The 19973-nt window shown below is 47.6% G+C and overlaps 1 protein-coding gene across 7 annotated transcripts in view; it reads left to right on the top strand.

Moving 5' to 3' along the window:
* Positions 1-19973, top strand: part of SH3RF2 (SH3 domain containing ring finger 2) — a 128581-nt gene that overhangs the window by 88819 nt on the left and 19789 nt on the right. For 3 of the 7 annotated variants that reach the window (XM_082726045.1, XM_082726044.1, XM_082726043.1), the window contains exons 6-9: positions 6565-6656; positions 8147-8317; positions 14962-15215; positions 18685-19043. In XM_082726045.1, the coding sequence (XP_082582171.1) occupies positions 6565-6656; positions 8147-8317; positions 14962-15215; positions 18685-19043 (876 nt within the window). The remainder of the gene's footprint in view (positions 1-6564; positions 6657-8146; positions 8318-14961; positions 15216-18684; positions 19044-19973) is intronic. The other 4 variants (XM_082726046.1, XM_082726049.1, XM_082726048.1 and 1 more) reach the window with 4 other exon arrangements.

Raw genomic sequence — 19973 nt, 5'->3', positions numbered from 1 at the left:
GGGGAACGTAGGAAGGTGAAGCAGGAGCCAGATCACAGGGAATATTCGAGGCTTTGATGACTACCTAGGAGACATAAACTCAGTAGTCTTCACGGGTACTTTGCTGACCTATTTGTACTTGAGAAGTTGGGTTTGTTGTGTTTTTGTTTTGTTTTGTTTTGAGGTACACCTAAAGGGACCTGCTGCCAAGTCATAAATGAGTTCTCTTTCTCAGACAGTGTTTTTACTCACAGGACAAATAAACAGCACTGGGAGCCCACTCCTTGCTCATCAGGCTGAGCTGGCTCTGACAGAGACTGAGATGGAAAGGAAGAGCAGTCTGGCAGAAGGGGCCCTGATTATGTTGGGACCTTGGTTCTGCCAGAGAAGGAAGAGGAAAAATAAAAAATAACACTATTCTGCCAGCCTTCAGATCTGTTCCATATTACATGCGGCACTGGACCGGATGGTAGTCATCATGAACGTAACCTATCTGTGAGCATATAAACAGAACGCTGATTATGGCAGGATGGTTTTTTCCTACCACCTGTATAGGACACCTTTAGCCATATTGAAATACAGAAATGGTAAGTGTTGGGGCGCCTGAGTGGCGCAGTTGGTGAAGTATCCGACTCTTGGTTTCAGCTCAGGTCATGATCTCAGGGTCATGAGAGCAAGCCCCACCTTGGGCTCCACACTCAGTACAGAGTCTGCTTGAGATTTTCTCTCCCTCCCTCTCATGGTCTATCTCTCTCTCTCTCTCTCTCTCTCAACTACATAAATAAATCTTTAAAAAAAAAAAAAAGTGTTAACATTGGTGTCCTACAGAAAGGGCTCTAACTCTGGGGTTCTTGCTTCCAGTGTCCATCTGACCACCGATCTGACCACAGAATCATGTAAACTTCTTATCTCCGTTTCCTCATTGGTCATTCTCCCCTCATGGGAGAATGACCATGAGGATGGTGTAGAAGTTAGCGCTGGAATTTCACAGCATGAGAGTGAGATACCTCTTGGAGCTCAAAGCAGGGTTCTCCTGGCAGCACCCAGACCTCCTTTAACCCTACCCCACCCCAGCACACCTCATGCTCATAGAATTATGGATTTTTCTGCCTTGTTTGTTGCATTAACCTCAGTGCTAGGACCAAATAGGGTCCACACGTTGCAATTGCTGAATGCAGCTCTTAAGACTCTTTTAATCTATACAAGAGAATGAGTTTTTAACTTTATAAAGTTGGATAGTCGACTCCAGATTATCCATAGTGGTGGGTACAGACACTGTCATATAATACCTAATTTTGTCTCTAAAATGCAGCCTTCTCCTAACCCTGAGTGAATTCCATGGGTTTGAAGCCCTTGGTAGCTCCTAGGCATACAGAGATGCAGGATACAACGGGCTCCAGAGTAGTTCCTGCTCTTGAGGAAGACAGTCACCCCATGCCCCCTAAGTTACCGAAAGGCGTGAGCCCTACAGGAAATAGCTGAGCACTGCAGCGTGGGCTGGAGGAGGACAGCAAACAGACATTTTGGAGAGTTGGGGACATTCTTCTCCAGAAATTCTTCTGGTTGCTTCTTCCCATCCCCCCCACCACATGCCTGGGTCCTGCTTTCAGTTCAAACCTGCAGAGCTGTCGCATAAAAGGAGATCAATGCTCCACCCATCCGATCCCCAACCCCACAGCAGCTAATCTCCTTCCTGATTGAAATAAGTGGCATTTGTTGAGCTCTTACACTGTGCTCAATAATTTATATGGATTACTTTTGTTAATCCTCATAACAACTCTGAGACAGCTGCCATTGTTGCTCCCATTTTACAGATGAGAACATGGATGACCCACAGAATTGTGTCACTTGCCCCAATCACAAACCCTGGCAAATGCTAGAAGCACACGCCTGAATACTAAGCTAGACCTGCGCTCCAGACTCCTGAGCCACGTTCTGCGCACCTCGTGTGGCCGCTGGTACAGACACCGGGCCCACAGTATGTTGCAGGAGCTCTGTGCCGGACTCCGTGCCTGCTTCCTCCCTCATGTAACACCTCAAGACCCAGAAAAGCCCAGAAACACACAGCTATGCATTCTTCTGCTACTGATAAAGGCTTCTTCTAAATGAGTCATTTCCTTCAAAAAAAGGAAAAAAATGTTTTTAGATTGTAGCAGAAATATCCACCCCACCCTCAGATATGCACCCTCTGTCTGACCCTGCTCAAGCCCACAAACGCTATGTCAGGAAGCCCCAGTTACTGGAAGACCTCACGTCCGGCCTCAGGTCCCCTGTGGCTTGGGGACCTGAGGTCACAACTGACCCCAGGCAACCACCCCACAGCGGCCCGGTCACTCAGTCTTGTGACAGGGACACACTTGCCTCCTCAGAAGCTGGTCATCTGCCTGGTTGTCACGATTTACCTGGTGGGACCTTCATTTCTGTCTTATTCTCTGTCCTCCTTCCTAGCCAGTTTCTCTCTTCTCCGTTTTTATGTTGCTGTCTTTTCCTGTCACTTCATTTGTTCATTCGTTTGTTCATTCATTCATTCATTTTTCTTTGGACCTTATTGAGATTGTGTCTGATCCCTAGGTTTCCATTCTTGATTTCTCTCCTATTCAGGTGGCCCTCTGCCATGAGGGTCACTTGCTAGCTGTTCATCAATAAGCTGAGCACCCCTGTCCCCTCCTCTGACCAGCCCCAGGGCTTAGGCTGGATCAAGCTCAGGCTGCTTGAATTTTCCTGCCAACTAGATATTTGTCTTGTGTTTTATCAGCTTTATCAAGCTATAGTCACATACAATAAAGTTCAACTATTTTAAAGATACAGTTCAGTGACTTTTGGCAAAGGTATAAAGGCATGTGATGATTATAAAAATCAAAACACAACACAGTTTGATCACCCCAGGAAGTTCTCTCGTTTCCCTTTGCAGTCAGTCCTCTCCCCTCACCTCTGACCTCTGGCAGCGCTCCATTTTTTGTGACTATAATTTGGGCATTCTTAAGAATGTCATATGTAGTCTTATGTGTCCTGCTTCTTTTCCTTAAGATGATATTAAGATTTACCCGCGCCATTGCATGCATGGCCCAGGAATATTCCATTGTGATTGTAACACAGTTCGTTCTTTTACCAGTTGATTGGCATTGGGTTGTTTCCAGTCTGGGGCTAAAATGAATAAAGTCACTGAGCACATTTAAGTACAAATCTTTGTACAGACATATGTTTTCATTTTACTTTGATAACTACTTGTGAGTAGGATTGCTGAGTAGTATGATAAGTGTATATTTAACTTTATAACAAATGGCCAACTTGTTTTCCAATGCGGTGGCGCCATTTTACATTCCCACCAGCAGTATATGAGTTAAAGCTGCTCCACATTCTCACCAACACTTGGTATAGTCAGTCTTTTTATTTATTTATTTTTTAAAGATTTTATTTATTTATTTGTCAGGGAGAGAGAGAGAGCACAGGCAGACAGAATGGCAGGCAGAGGCAGAGGGAGAAGCAGGCTCCCTGCTGAGCAAGGAGCCCGATGTGGGACTCCATCCCAGGACGCTGGGATCATGACCTGAGCCAAAGGCTCAGCCGCTTAACCAACTGAGCCACCCAGGCGTCCCATAGTCAGTCTTTTTAATTCTAGACATTCTCATAGGTGTATAGTGGTATCTCATGGTAGTTTTACCTCACATTTTCCTCATAATTGCTGATGTTGAGCATCTTTTCAAGTCCTTCTTGGCTACTCCATATATCTTCTTTTGTGGCGTCTTTATACATTTTTAGATTGGGTTGTTTGCTGCCTTAATGGGTGGTAAGAGTTTTTCTGATATTTTTTCATCTGCCTTTTCTTCTTTCTTCCTTCCTTCTCTAGCCTTCTGGCTCTACTTCTTTCTCCCACTGGGTCCCTGTCCCAGTTCTTGAGAAACACACCCCTGCCCCCAGAGTTGTCCATTATCTCCCCTTCCCTCCTTTCTTCTTTGCCTCTTTCCTCCTTGTCCTCACATGCTCCCCTTCTCCGCCAGGACATCTCAAAACCTGAGAATCTGGCCTCAGTTCCCATTCCATATCAGAAAGCATTCCATCACAAGCCCGCTGATCACAGTCCTGCCTAGGTTTAGAGTTCCAAAAAGGAAGAACCCCCCCACCCCCCGGATGAAGACTTAGGGAAGTAAAAAGTCATGGAGGGATGGCTTTGCATTCTGGCATCTTCCTCCTCCCTAAATGATTAATCATGTTTACAGATAGAAGGGCTTTTTACTCAAACACAACACTTGAAAGTCATGGGTGTGAAGTGAAGTGCATCCTGCTTATTAATCAGTGGTCCAGCCATCTCCAAGAACACAAGATTAATTGTTCGCATAACAAGGCTCTCCCTTGGCACATCTCCCAGGCCCAGCAGGGATTTATCTTGCCTTGTCACAGGGAAGGAGCAGCCTAGCCCAAAGCTGGCAACTTGTCGTCTCTGTTTAAGAGAACTGGTGTGACAGTATTTGATTGCAAAGCTCAGAGCACTTTACGCAGTATTAGCGCTGGATAGGAGTAACTATGGAATTTTTTAAAGAGTTTACTTAGATATACTTCACCTGCCATACAATTCAGCCATTTTAAAGTGCACAATTTAGTGTTTTTTAATATATTCATGGATATGTACAACCATTACCACAACTTTACAACAGTTCGTCACCTCCAGAAGAAACTGTGAACTCATTAACTACCACCCCCATAACCCTTCTTGTCCCCCACCCTCATCTACTCTCTGTCTCTATAGATTTTGTCTATGCTAGATATTTTATGTAAGTAGAATTATATAATGTGATCTTTGGTATCTGGATTTTTTCCCTTAGCATAAAGTTTTTGCGATTTATCCATGTTCTAACGTGTATCGATACTTCATTCCTTTTATGGCTGAATAATATTCCATCGTGCATACACCACATCCATTCATTGATCGATGGACATTTGGGTCATTTCCACCTTTTTGGCTATTGTGAGCGATGCTGCTCTAAACATCAATATATAAGTTTTTATGTGGTACAGTTTCATGTCTCCTGGGTATGTACTAGGCATGGACTTGCTTGGTCTAATGCTAATTGTGTTTAATCATTTGAGGAACCACCGGACTGTTTTCCAAAGGAGTAACACTGTATTACATTCCTTCCCACCAACAACTATATGAGATGTTCTCTCCAACCCTTGTTCTTATCTGACTGAAATGTTTTTCTCATCCTATAACCGTATCCTCAAACTGTCAAACATACATACATAGCACACATATATTTAGACAATCGTCAACAAAGGATACACATAAAACTACCAAGTCATGCATACTGCTGCATACCTCTGGAGCTCATGCACATACACATAGACTCCCATACAGACATTTACAATCACAGGTATAGGCACACACAGTGCACATGCATATCCACCCTCAGACTCACATGTGTGAACACAGTCAGACACACGACAGACTAGTGCTGTCGCACAAGTGAGTACAGTTGTCATGGGTTGTGAACAAACATCCATGCAGAACCAGAGACATGTGCACTCAATAATGCTTTCCTTCTTGCCCAAACACACATAAACAAACAAGAGTTGTACCTGAAAAGCATGGTCCCAAAAAGGCACACATACTATAGTTACCCTCAGCGGGGGCTAACCAAAGGTAGACTGAACGTATTTACTCTGGGTGACATAGAGATGGTTGAGATTACGTCAGTCCTTGGTCTACTGAGTAGGAATACCTTCTTATTCATTTAGTTGTACTTTAACTACAAGTACATACTGAACACATAGAAAAGACCAGGATGAACAAGATCCAGTCCCTGCCCTCGTGGAACTTACAGTCTGGTAGCAGGAGCAGTTTCCTCTGTGAGAAGTGCCAAGAAAGAAGCAAGCAAGGACATAGGTCACACAGGCAGGGTGCCAAGAGGGTAGTTTCTGGGTGTGTCTAGCACTGTCGCTCCCTCTTTCATCCTGGCAAAGTGAACTCTATTCAGATTCACCTTCCGTAAGTCACTGGATAAACTGGTGTGTCTGTGTGTGCACTAGTAAGAGTGTGGGCTCAGGACCTAGATTACCTTGGAGTAAAATTTGATTTCTTACTAATTGGGTGATCTTTCCCTGACTTTCTCATCCAAAATTAGGGATGATAATAGTACCTTTAGTAAGGATTAAAATAGCTGGTACTTGGAAAGCACTTAAAAGTGCCTGGCCAGAGTTCCGTTCTCATTAGCAACCATCATGTCTTCTGAGAGTACGTTTCCGTAGAGCGGCTGAGTGTACTGGGAGGGGGTGGGAAGAAGTGGGGGGGGGGAGATCAAGGAGCCTGGCAGTGCCCCATTGGCGGGAAATTGGATGAGTCTTCATCTTCTGCCATATCTAAGAGTCTTTTGGAAAGCAGCCCCGGCAGGCCAGCCCGGCAGGCCATAAACCAGTCTAGCCCCACCCTGCTCTGCCCACAGCCCCAAACCACAGCGAAGATGCACGCTGGGTGGCACTGGGCATGGCTCTTGGTTTTCAGCTGTGTCAGGCCTTTCAGCAGCAGCTCTGCTGTGGGCCTGGCTTGTGGCATTCACTGGTTCTGCTTGACTGTCTTTTCTGTCTATGTAGGTCAGCGCTTACCACCCTGTACCTGCCTCCCTGGGACATTCCACAGCCATCGTCAGTGTGCCTGGCTCCCAGCAACACCTCCCAGCAAACATGTGAGTAACAAGCTCAGCCCTTCACCTCCAGGTCCTGGCCGGAGGGGTCCTCCTGGCCGGAGGGGTCCTCCTGGCCATCCCCGTGCCGCCAAGCATCACCACTCCCAAACCAGCCCATTCAGAGAGACTAGAGCTCCCCTTCCTTCATATCCTTCAATGGAAATAATGCTGAAAATCCCACACTGGCAAACTTCATCTACCTAGCTCATTATTTTATAAGAGTAGAAAGATACCAGAAGCGTATACACAAAAACACTGCTGGGAGGTTGGAGAGTGAGCAATTTCTACTGACTTCCTTTAGATTCAGAATGTTGGGTCATAATTAGATACTGCTTTAGGATCAGCGGAAAATACAGCATCTTAGAGGGGGATAGCCTTGAGGATGAGAACACCCCCCCCAGCACCTTTGATAAAACCTTCCAGTGTCTCATACCCCTTGGAGTCCAGAAGGAATTCTTGATGTCCAGCCTGAGACCATACTCTATTAACCTGAATCTGGCAAGCCAACGTGGCTTCTTTTTAATGCTTTTACTCGGCAGATGTTCTCACTTTCACAGCCTCGCTAGTGTCTTCACCTCCCAACTCATACCTAGGTGTTATTTAGTTGCCTGGCTCCTGTGCAGACTGTAGAGTGAAAGTCACTGCTCTATCCCGGGGACATCTTGCATTATCCTAAGCCCTTTCCCCTCCAGCCCGCCGTGCAACCAGGATTCCACTGTGTGCTCACAAACAAAACCACCTCCTACCTTCTAATTCCCAATGCCCATCCATGTCCCTGCCTATATTAAGCTAGCTCCTTGGGCCATTCCTGGGGGTCAAGCGTGTTCTCACTCTTAGGAGAGGGAGTGGATCAGAGAGGCTTGTGCCCTCTCCTTTCCCTTAATTTGTGGCTACAATCATTTTCTTGGGTGGTAATTCTGAGCGGTATGAAAAAGCACCCTGAGCAGAGCTGTCACTTCTAGGTTTGAGACCCGGCTCTGCCACTGATTGCTGGTCACCAACTCCTGTCTCTTTCTTAGGCCGGCCTCCCCATAGTCAAAATGCTTCGGTAGGGCGCCTGGGTGGCTCAGTGGGTTAAGCCGCTGCCTTCGGCTCAGATCATGATCTCGGGGTCCTGGGATCGAGTCCCGTATCGGGCTCTCTGCTCAGCAGGGAGCCTGCTTCCTCCTCTCTCTCTGACTGCCTCTCTACCTACTTGTGATCTCTCTCTGTCAAATAAATAAAATCTTTAAAAAAAAAAAAATGCTTCGGTAGCCTAGCTTAGTGATTCCCAGCCGTGTGGCACTCTGTGGAGGACACGGGAGTCAGGGAGGGCAGGGATGTGGGCCCCTCCATGGCTGCTTCCCTCTCACACTTCCATCCCGAAGAAGTTTGTTATCGCTGACGCAGGGGACGGGGTCCCTGAGGTTCCGTTTCCCTTTGCCCTCTCCTGGTTCCATGTCCCTCTACCAGGCACGCTCGCCTTCTTCACCAGTTCCCTGTCTCCCCAGGTTTGTAGCCCTGCACTCCTACTCAGCCCATGGCCCGGACGAGCTGGACCTGCAGAAGGGAGAAGGCATCAGGGTCCTGGGCAAGTACCCGGACGGCTGGCTCAGGGGCGTCTCCTTGGTCACTGGCAGGGTCGGCATCTTCCCCAACAACTATGTCATCCCCATTTTCAGGTGTGTCCCTTCTGTTCTCAGGCAACAGAGGTCGGGTCACCAAGCCCAGGAGTCATCTGTGGGTTGCATCAATGAAGGACTCAGTGCTCCTTCAGAGTGTGGGCCAAGAAGTAGCTCTAGTAACCCCCTAACACTTTATTTTCTTTAATAGTAACAAGTTATCTTTTTTATAGCTCTTCACATTTTACAAGCACTTTCTCAACGTTTACCTCATTGCCTGTGCCCAAGAGTCCTTCTCATAAGGTAGATAGTATTTTCCAGATGAGGAAAGCACTATACATAGTTAAGCTCCAGAACGGGATTTCAGGTTTTCTACTGTATAAACCCCCCAAATCCTATCCACATCCCACCCCTTGATACTCACATCTAATCAAACAATGGGAACCTGCAACCATCAGAAGACCCTCAGAGCATCTCGGGAAACTTCCTCGGACACTAGGCCAGTAGGCAAGTTTCTGTGACTCAGTCCACCACCTGTCCATCCACACCCCAGGCCACAGGCGGGTTACCCGAGAGGTCTGAGCCCCTCACGGTCTTCCCAACCTTTTCCATTCTCCGGCACACCTGACACGTCTGCTTTGGCTGCTCGGACCGTGACAGATGCGCTGGGTCCCAGCACCGCCCTTGGCTCATCCTCCCTCCACGCCACGCCAGGCCGGGCACAGCGTGTCACAAGGCAGTGAGGCCATCACCACACACCAAATGCTGGCTTTATGACATACCTCTGAGCAAAGTGATAACCCATTGTACTCTCTGGGGGTCACACCTGGAGTCATATGTCCAGTTTGGGGGACCTTCATGTAGGTGGGGCCCGGTGTCCGGAGGAGGGCAACAAGGATGGTGAGGAGATAGAAAAGTATACCGCAGGAGAAACTGATAGAGAAATTAGGGTTAAGCTGTAGAAGGCAAGGGTCAGAGGGACCATAACAGGCTGTGTAGATAGGAAATCTGTTTCCTGAGGCGGCAGTGAACACAGTAGATGCAACTTAGAAGGTTTCGGTTCAGTAAAGGCTACACTTTCTAAGGTGTAGATTTTTTTCAATAAGGTTGGCTGGTGAGGTGGGAGACCCTTTCTCGGAAGAGTATGGGGAAACTCTGGGTTTCCTTAGATCTAGGTTTATATAAAATGATTTCTTCACATAACAGAAGGTTGGAGGAGAAGTCATTTCCTTCAATGGAAAGTTCTTGGAATTTGTTAGAAAGTTACAAAATATCCATTGGCAAACTGTGTCTTTAACTGATGCTTTAGTTCATTCATTCAACAAATATTTAATGAGCACAAATTATGTATCAGGCACCTTTCTAGGCACTGGAGAAACACCAGTGAACAAAATACACAAAATCTCTGCCCACTGGAGCTTATATTCTACTGGGACAGACAGACAATAAACAAGATATATAAGTAACATATACGGTGTGTTAACGGTAAGGGCTAAGAAGAAAAATCAGAAAAGCAGGAAAGAATTTGTGGTGGGGATGGAGGTGGTGATTAAAATTTTAATATGTTGGTCAGGAATGGCCTTACTGAGAAGGAAGAAGGAAGAAAATGAGGCAGGTATATTCCATACCACGGGAATAGCTAGGACAATTGCCCCGAAGTAGGAGTATGCCTGATCTGAAGGCCAGTAGGACTGGATCCGAACTAGTGAGGGGGGACGTGGGCCAGATCATCTAGAATTTCCAAAGTCATAATGAGGAATTCGGTTTTCATGCGGTCACAGGGTTTTGAGCATAAAAGTGACAGGATCTAACTTATATTTTAAGCAGAATCCCTCTAGTTACTGGCTTGAGAGTAAACTATAGAAAGGAAACATGGAAGCACAGAGACTAATTAAAAGGATATTATAATATTGTGGGGGAAAGGTGAGGGTGAGTTGAACCAAGGTGTCAGCCATGGAGGTAGGGAGAAGTGGTTAAATTCTGGGTATACTTTGAAGGTAGTCATAGCAGCACTTTGAAGGTAGTCATAGCAGGATTTTCTGACATGAAATATTGGGTGGGAAAGAATAGAGGAGTCAAGGTGAGTCCTCATTTTTTTGCCCTGAGTAACTGGAAAATGGAGTTGCCTTTTATTGAGATATTCCGGAAAACTGAGAGGAACTGGTTCTGAGAGGTGGGGGGGCGGGGGGTGAGCAGAAGCTCAGGTGGCAGCAGATTAAGTCTTAGATTCCTGTTAGTAATCCCAGTAGAGGTGTTGGCAAATGGTTGAGTACATAAGTCCAGCATTTTAAGGAAGGAGGTCTGGGGTTGAGATGGTATTTAAAGCCCTGGGACTAGATGAAATCATCACGGTAGGATCAGTTGCATTGGAGAGAATGATGGTGAGCCAGAAACTAAAACCTTCCTGAAATGAGGGGAGAGGTTGAGAGAGGAAAGGGTGACAAGGTAGAGTGGCAGGTGATAGAGTCTGGTACTACCAAGCAAAGCTGACGGGGTGGAGGAGGGGATGGCCTAGAGGAGCCAATGAAGAGCAAGGAGGATACCTACCCTAACTTGTGACTGTTTCCTCCATGACCATGTCTACTACTATAGTGGGGGTTTGCTTATGTATCAGGCCTTAGACCAAAGTCCTGGTAATTCTACTGGAAAAAAAAATCCTTTAGAATCACAGTGACCATATAATTTGTCACCCAAACTAGGACACATTTAAGAAAAAAAAGAGACACACACACACTTTTAATACACCAGGAAAGCAGGTGTAAACTGAGACTATCCTAGGAGAAGCTGAACAAATAGTTACCGTAACTAGAATGCATGTAGGATTCCATTCCAGTGGATTCCAAGACTCCAGCTTCCCTTTCCCCCCTCCTTGGCTTTTCTCCTAGGTACATATATTGTGTCCTTAGGCAAGTCCTGAACATCTAGACTTGCCTGCTCCAGGATGGCGGCAGCATGTCAGACAGTGGATGAAATGTCAGCCATAGGTTGCCATTGAGTCTGTCTCCCTTCTCGAGTTCATAGAATCCTGAACATGTGTGTACAGAGGTGCTACTTACATGGAAGGGTGTGTTTGCTTCTAGGGAACCAGAATTTCTAAGCAAGTCCCAGCCAGAGTATATTCTCTGGAGGGCTCTTAGGTGACAGAGGATCAGTGCTTTCTAGAGTGAAGTTCTCCTTGACGGCCCCCTGATGCAAAGAAAGGTCCCGTCATCACTGATCTTAGACATGGGTGACATACACCCAATTTGTCTACCTAGAAGCAGCTCACCCTTGTCTGTGACCACCCTTTCCATTGTGGGAGGTTTAGCTCCTTCTGCCTCTCAGGGCTGAATGATGTTGTCCTTTGTCAACTCAGTCTCCACAATTTTTGGCAGGTTGTGTTAGGACTAAGGGATTGAATTGCATGGACAAGGCCCCTTTCTGCTCCTTGGCTCTGTATATGTGTAAGGCTTTCCCCATCTTTGTTTCTCTGTTTGCAGTGATACTTCTCACTGCCGCCAGCCCCCTTGGTTAAGGTTAGGGTTAACCCTAGAAGAGCCAGCATTCTAAAGTGTGAGGTACCCCCCTTATTTGCTCTTATTAGCCTTGTTCCTTATATTCATTAAAGAATATAGTTTGGGGACTAATTATAGAAAGACTAGAGCTGACCAAAATGGATGGGTTTTCACTTCAAATTCAGCAAGTGAGCCTTTTAATTACTGAGAGGGGAAGAGACTGCTGTGCTGTCCAGAGCTCTGGCCCTCTCTCCACCCACCTGTCTAGCCAGGTTGATCACAACTAAGTGTCTGCCACCATGACATACTTCCTGAGATTCTGCAGGAAGCCATTGGCTCAGGCTGTGCAGAATGTCAATCAAGTTTCCACCCAAACCCCTTCCTAATAGCATCAACATCTTTGGGGTTTCCTCCTCCATGCATAGTCTTGGTGGAGGCAGAAGTTCCTCCCTTTTCAGAGGCTCAGGAAACCCAACTCCCCCCACCCCTCCTCCTCCTCCTGCTCTTCCTCCTTCTCCCCTCCCGCCCCTTCCCTCTATCACCCCAGCTGAGGAACAGGCTCAGCCAATCTGATGTTCCCTCTTGGGGCTTAGAACCTTGAACCAGAGAGGAAAGAACGTGGGTGTAGGTGAAGACCATCCATGACAAGACCCCGAGCAGCACCATCTGATCAGAACACCTGCCTCAGATGCCTGCTGCCGGGCTCTCGGCAGCCTCCCTCGGATCTGGTTTCAGTGGACTCTCTGCCCCTCCCATCCTCCCAACACATTCCCTTCTGCCCAGTAGCCAGGATGTTTCTTTCTTGCAGCCTACACCACACACATATGCCCTCCTGGTGCCTTATGGATGGAGAAAAGCAACACAGGGGCCTACCCTCATTTCTCTTATCAGTCCACACAGAACTCTACAACGATGGCCAAGGCGCAAGCTGCCGCCTTACGAGGAGGCTGCTGCTAGTGGTTAGCACAGCAGAGCTGCTGTTTGGAATGCTTCTCTGAATATGGGCTGAGCTCTTACAGGCTCCTTTCACAGACCCGCACACTCAAAGCAGCACAGTGGAGCAAGTCAGAGGCAACATACACTCCTCCCCGCTAAACTCAGAGAGTCTTTTTGGGAAACAAGGATCAGAATGTTTGTAGATCTGAGGTATCATGGGGGCTATTACTATATGTTCGCAAAGTATTTTGATATTAGAAGAAAGAGCTGGCCAAGTGCTGAGCTTTTTGCCAAAAGACAGAGGGATTCAGTGTGGGATGGGGAACTTGGGATGTAGGAGTTTCTGGACTCTGGCCTAGTGCTGGGCTCAGAAAAATGAGGTCGTAGCTTGGTCTGTAAACAGTTGTTCAAAGGAGAGACTTGTGGGCCAAGGCTGGCTTGGGCCTAATGAACCGTGTTCTGTCCTCATTGCTGTACCTGCTGCTGCTGCTGCTGGGAACAGTTCTGGAAACTGTCTTTCCTACTGCCAGCCCATTTTACAAGATCCAGCATCTTGAGGCCTCCATTCAAAAGACAGGCAGATTCAGCCCTTTGCCATGGAGGCCAGTGCTGGGGATTTTTCTCCACTGCTCAGCCCTCAGCTCCAGAATATAGTCTGAGTGGGCAGCCCATTCCCTTCACTGACCACGTCCCCAGGGACCTGAGGCAGGGTTTTGGCCGTGGGTAGGAGGCCCCTCACTGCAAGCAGCATTCCCCGGCATCTGGCTGCATCTGTTTCGTGGGCAGAGTGGCCTGCTGAAGGACTCCTCACCTATCTTCGTACAACTGGCTGGCTCATTGTTGGGCTCCGTATCGCTTTTCTAGGCAAAAGGAAGGGAGTAGAGGAGGAGGAGAAATAAGGGGAAGTTCCCCAAAGAGAAAGCTTCAGACGCTAATGGGAAGGCCACCAGGCAGGGCACCTCTGAGCCAGGACTGTGGGCGAGTCGGTCATTCCCGGGGAGTTCACAGGTTATTTCACCCACTGAATGACAAGCTGATCCATGGGCTACTCAGTAGGGGCTGTGATCTTGGAGTAGGATTCATAAAAGGGCAGGAAGGGCGTATAAAATGAGAGCCATTCCCCATGGGGTTCAGGGAGTACCAAGTGGGAAACAGTTGACAAAGATTGCTGTTTGAAGAATACTATTCTTCAAACTCAGAGCCCAAGGCTGAGAAGTTAGGCTCTTCAGAAAGCAAGTGTAGGGCCTTACCCCCAGCTTTAGATTGTTGCTTTCAAGCAGGATGCAGGGTTTTCCTTGCTACCTAAACAATGAAGGCTCCAAGCAGCCAGGACGGGGCATGCTCAGTAGTAGACAGTGGTACCGTTCAGTGGTAGAGCAAAGGGCCAGTGGGTTCAGATCTCAGGTCTAGTAGCTACTTGGCCAAGTAACTAGAAGTCTCCGTTTTCTCACCTAGAAAATAATGGCACTAATAGTACCTACCTCAGATGGCTGTTGTGAAGAACCAAGGGCTAATGTGGGCAAAGCACTGCCCAATGCCCAGTGTACAGTAAGTGCTCAACATGTGTCAGCCCAAATGACTGGCATCAGTGCCGAAAGCATCATGCAAGCCATTCAACAAACACTTGTTAATAAGCAATGTCTGCAGAACGCAAGGATATAAAATGAGTCATATAAAATCTCTGCCTTCAAGGAGTTTAGCACCCAGTGGGAAAGTCACTGAACGAATAAGAAATCAGAACTGTGGGGCATCTGGCTGGCTCAGTTGGTTAAGCATCCGACTCTTGGTTTCTGCTCAGGTCATGATCTCAGGATCATGGGATCGAACCCCATGTTGGGTTCTTCCCTCAGTGCAGAGTCTGCTTATCCTTCTCCCTCTGCTCTCCAGCCACACCCCCAAACTGTCAAGTAAATAAATAAGAAATCAGAACTACAAAGTTGAACACATACTAGATCTTATGCTCTGAACTCATGGAGTCAGGAGTGATCAGAGCTGGAGTGGAGAAGGACAAAATTCAAGTCTTCCTATTCCATCAGGGCCTCAATATGAGACCCTGTCCCTGGCCTCAGCACTCCCACATGGAGACCCAGCTGTAGGAGGTGAGGCCTAACATAGTTAAGCCTGTGTGGTTGATAAAGGGAGTATTTAGGCGTCGGAAGAGGTTGGAGAGAGGCCACATTCAGTATATGGTTGAGAGCTGAGAGGTTTTTGAAATAGGACTCTTGACTGAGCATTTTCTTTATTTCTTCTTTTTGAAATGCTTGCACCAACCAGAAAGACATCTAGTTTTCCAGATTCTCGGAGTCCTGGTCTCTACACCACATGGACATTATCCAACTCCTCTGTGTCCTCCCAAGGCAGCATTTCAGAAGGTGATCCCCGGCAGAACCGGCCCTTCAAGTCCGTCTTTGTGCCCACCGCCGTAGTCAGCCCTGTGAGGAGCACGGCCAGCCCGGGGACTGTCGGACAGGGCTCTCTTCGGAAATCCGGGCGGAGCAGCATGAGAAAGAGTAAGTGGTGGCAGAGAGGTACGTGTCTAGAGCTAAGTGAGGGGGGTACTGGACCCTGGGGTAGGCAGAGCGCCTTTTGCAAAAACAAGATCTTGGCTAGAAAACAAGCCTCTGTAAAGGGAGTTTTTCATTCCCAAATAATGACTGGTATTACTGGAAGAAGCCAGACCGACTTAAGGTCACTGCCCTGGGTCACTCCCCACCTGTGTACTGAATGGCTGGGATGATAGCGGCCCTGAGTGCCAACATAGAAATAGAACACAGCCAAGGTGGAGACTGGCTCTAGCTAAGACAGAACAAGCAAAGTCCTTGCTGGATCATGCTTCTCAAACGATGTTCCAGGGAACCCCTCAGGGTGCCAAAAGGGAAACATGGGAGGGACGGGGGTGGGGGTTGAGGAGGGGAGGAGGCAAAGAGGATGAAGGAGCAAATTCTCAAAGCCCCTAAATCTTGCTTTCTTATTTAACTAATATACACAGACAAGATTTAAATATATATATATATATTGTATAAAAATAAGCCCTCTGACCCTTCACCCCTGTCCCAAGTGCTCTTCCATGTATATAAATAGTAGCTTCTACTCATACCTGCTGCACTGTTCTGCACTTTTTATTTTTCCCTGTAAAACATGCACATTGCTCACATGGCAATACTTTTCTCTGTCAATATTTTGAACTTCTGCAGAAGACTTCATTTTCAGGGATTTTAAAAAGTGTTTGAGGGACACCTGGGTGGCTCAGTTGGTTAAGCAGCTGCCTTCAGCTCAGGTCATGATCCCAGCGTCCTGGGATCGAGTCCCACATCAGGCTCCTTGCTCCGCAGGGAGCCTGCTTCTCCCTCTGCCTCTGCCTGCCGTTCTGTCCGCCTGTGCTCGCTCGCTCTCTCTCTCTGATAAATAAATAAATTAAAAAAAAAAAAAGTGTTTGAAACCCATTGTTCTACAAAACATGAAGGTTCTGTAATTTGCATATCTTTCTGGAAGATCATGAACCACACAAAGTGAATTTGATTTACTCTACATCCTCCGATTTAAACTGGGCTCTGCAATCTCTCTGGCTATCTTAAAAGAAAAAGATGATTAAATATGAAAGTGCAGGATGACGAGTCAGAGCAAGAAGGTAACATGTGGGACAGTATGCCACCCAGCAGAGCGTGCCAAGAAAATTAAAACAAATGTCTCAGCCCCACCCTCTCCCAGTGCTTTCATCTGACCACCTGCTTGACCACCGTTCCCACTCTGCCACCTCTACCACATACCTCCTTCTCCCCCTCTCCTGCCCTTCCTCCGGGGTCCCCCCTCCCCCCCACAAACCCATACTCAATAATCCCACCACAGAAGCCTTGGGCAAGTGACTGGACCTCTTCAGTCTTCAGTTTTCCCATTTGTAAAATGGAAATAAAAATAGTACCTACCTCATCAGGGTTATCGTGCGGATTTAATCAAATAATTCATATAAGACTGATGGCACGGTCCCTGTCACACAGTGAGTCTCGGGAAATCCTGTTTGTATAAGATGATCATCATCTCAGTACCATTATTGCTACGACGACAACACAGGTCGACTTTGGTCCATCCATTGTGTGAACTGACACAGTGTTGACATGTTCACACTCGGTCTAGACCACTTAGGAGGCGGACACAGGAATTGTGCCCTGCTGGCGGTTGCTCACATTTCTCTTCACACACTCCTCCTCTGCCTTGGCAGAGATCTTGACTGGCTTGGAGTTTTGACTGCTTGCCTTGTATGCACATGTCATAAGAAAGCACTCAATCTCTCGGAAATCAGGAGCCAACAAGATAAATAGATGAGGCATAAACCCCATTTTTCACACATTTCCAGGAGCCTAAGGACATGTGTGCCCAGGGCTGCTTTGACTTTCTCAGGTCCGGGAGGCTTTCTGTCTCTCCTTTCCCAAGGTGAGGCTGGTCAAGCTATCAGTCTCCCCACAGCAAAGAGAAATGACAGGAGAATTGACTGTGCGCCTCATAGGGCTGTCAGTGGAAAAATAAATGTCTACATTGAAAGGGCAGACTTGTGTAAATGGCGCCCGGCTTGCTCACCGCAGCTGAGAGCACTGGCTGCGTTGAGTGAGCGTTCTGCTTTTCATGTTCACATCCTGCCTGACAAACAGCCGCTATGCAGAACATGGCCTTGGCTCAGACCCTCTGTGCTGGACACAGATGACTCTAATTCATACACGTGTCCACAGGCTATCACAAAGGACTCACATCTCTGACCGGATGCTGGGTCTAACCTAAATGCTCCCAGCATTTAAGTCTGACCTAAATGCTGGGAGACCCTTATGGAGAAGCAGACGGCAATGCTACTCAGGGATGTGCCTCCTGTCGTCCCACCCCCAGAGTGCACTGAAGTCCTGATTGTTCCCTGGTCACATGCAGGCATATGCCCAAGGGCTGGAGGTCTCCGGTCTTCCAGAGAATATGCGGGAAAGAAATGACTTCCTGTTACTGAGGGAGGAACATCTCAGTTCACGAAACAAAACAAAATAAAACTCAAGGAAGGGATAAAATCACACTCCTGGACTTTGCATTTTTAGGGCTTGCTATCGTTTACCCAAAAATAACGAGAGCTAACAAACATGAGGCATTAATTATGTTCTAGGCACTGTGGGAACACCCTGCACACATCATATGATGTAAGCCTCCCAGCAGCCCCATGAGACCCTGCTGTCACCTCCGGTTTACATCTGAGGGGCTGAGACGCCAGAAGGGCTGGGGCTGACTTGTCCCAGGCTTCCTGGGAGTAAGTCTGATTCCAGAACATCTTGTCGTGGGACTTTGTAAAGCTCATCCACACACAGCCCAAACCTTTCCGAATTTGCTTCTGTGTGGTGTCAGCATTTGCCTGCACACACCCTCCCTGAATTCTACTTACCCTTCCTCCCTGCACCCCCGACCCCAACAGAAGCCACCCCACTACCACATGCCTACAGCCTCTTCAGGTAGCTGGTCAGAGACCCCTCCTATCCTCTCTGCTTCCCTGTCTGTCTCCCTCACATCCCTTCCAACTGACTGACTCTTTCTGTCCCTTTTTTGCTGTCTCTGTCTTCCATTTCCTCTTTGGTTTGCATGCCCCTGTTGCTTCTCACTGTGAAGCTGTCTCTTTAGGTTTGTCTTCTTCACTTTCCAACCGCTAGGCCTGAAGTGAGAGAGTGGGAGTGCGTGTGCGTGCGTGTGTGTGAGGGGGAGAGGCGGCAAATGGAAGTAATGTACCTTCTGACGGTGCCCCCCCACCACCACCACCACCCAACACTGGGCGAGCCAGTTACTTCCTGCCAGCATCAGCCAACAGCACTAAAAAAAGAATAAGGTCACCTTTGAAAGACCCTGAGAGAATGTGAGCACACTCAAATGGGGAGAGCACTTAGCTATTCTGGGATATCAGGACACTTGGCTTACACAACCCCAACCCAACCTGCTGTCAGCGGCCCCTGATGCTGATATCTGTGTCATATCATTCCTCAGATGGATCCCTACAGAGACCCGTCCAGTCAGGGATCCCTGCCCTTGTGGTGGGCTCCCTCAGACGCAATCCCACCATGGTCGTACGGCCTCAGCAGTTCCAGTTCTACCAGCCGCAGGGGGTCCCCTCCTCCCCCTCAACGGTGGTGGCAGAAGTGGGACCTAAGCCCACTCCCACTGGGGAGCCTGCCCTCACATGCGTCAGCAGGGGCAGTGACACCAGGATCCGCTCCGCAGCCAGTTCCCTCATCATGGAAGGCAAGGAAATCCCCATCAAGAGTGAGCCTCTACCTAAACCACCTGCGTCTGCCCCACCATCGATCCTGGTGAAACCAGAAAACCCAAGAAATGGCACCGAAAAGGTAGGAGTGAAGTGACATAAGGGGGTGGGGGGCTTATATAACCTATATATAGGGATATATATAGGGATATATAGGTTATAGCCCTAACTTTTCACAGCGTCCCAACTCCTGAATTCTGTTTTAGCGGACAAGGAATCAAAATCGCAGCCTCAAAACAATCCTCACACAGTAACACCCCCCCACACACACAGGCACAGCCCCTCAGCCCCCTTGTACCCTATGCAGATGTCCTACTGGATCTCCTTTATGTTTCCTGAATATTTCTTCCATAGTCCTTTCAAGGCCCACAGATGAGTTGGAAAAAACATGGCTTTGGCATCAGACACATCTTGATTTGAATTCCAGGTCAGCTGCTTGCTATCTGGTGACTTAGCCAAAACATGGCACCTTTCCAAGACTCTTTTTGCCTAATCTGTGAAATAGCAGTTGAGAATAGGAACCACCTCACAGGCTTGGTGTGGAAATGAAACAAGAGGAGACGTGTTAAGTGCTTACACAGGCGTTCGTGGTATGGAAGAGGCACCGGAGACACCGGAGAATTCAAGTGATTCATCAAGGTCACAGCAAATTATCATGACTCCCAACAACTAACTTTGACTGTGACCTCTATGACAGAGGGTCAGATCTTTTAACTTCTAGTCGAGGGCTTTTCCCACTAGAGACAGGAGTTTTTGTATCTCTCAATAGAATATCCTTGAGTCGGGAGGGACAGTGAGATACAGGAAGTGACAGTGAGAAAATTAGGTGATTGTTACCTTTTACTTTATTGGCTATCACCACTGTCATCACCATCACCACAAAACCAGCACCATTCCCCATTCCCCTCCAAAAGGAAAGAGGATTTGGTCTCCTTCTCTTTGTTAAGCATTTACTGAATGCTAACAACCTAGTAGGCCCTGTGCTGAGGACTTGACGTGTCTCATCTCCTTT

The sequence above is a fragment of the Mustela nivalis genome (genome assembly GCF_964662115.1).
Source record: "Mustela nivalis genome assembly, chromosome: 3".
NCBI classification, from domain to species: Eukaryota; Metazoa; Chordata; class Mammalia; order Carnivora; family Mustelidae; genus Mustela; species Mustela nivalis.
This window is presented reverse-complemented; position numbering and strand designations above follow the sequence as displayed.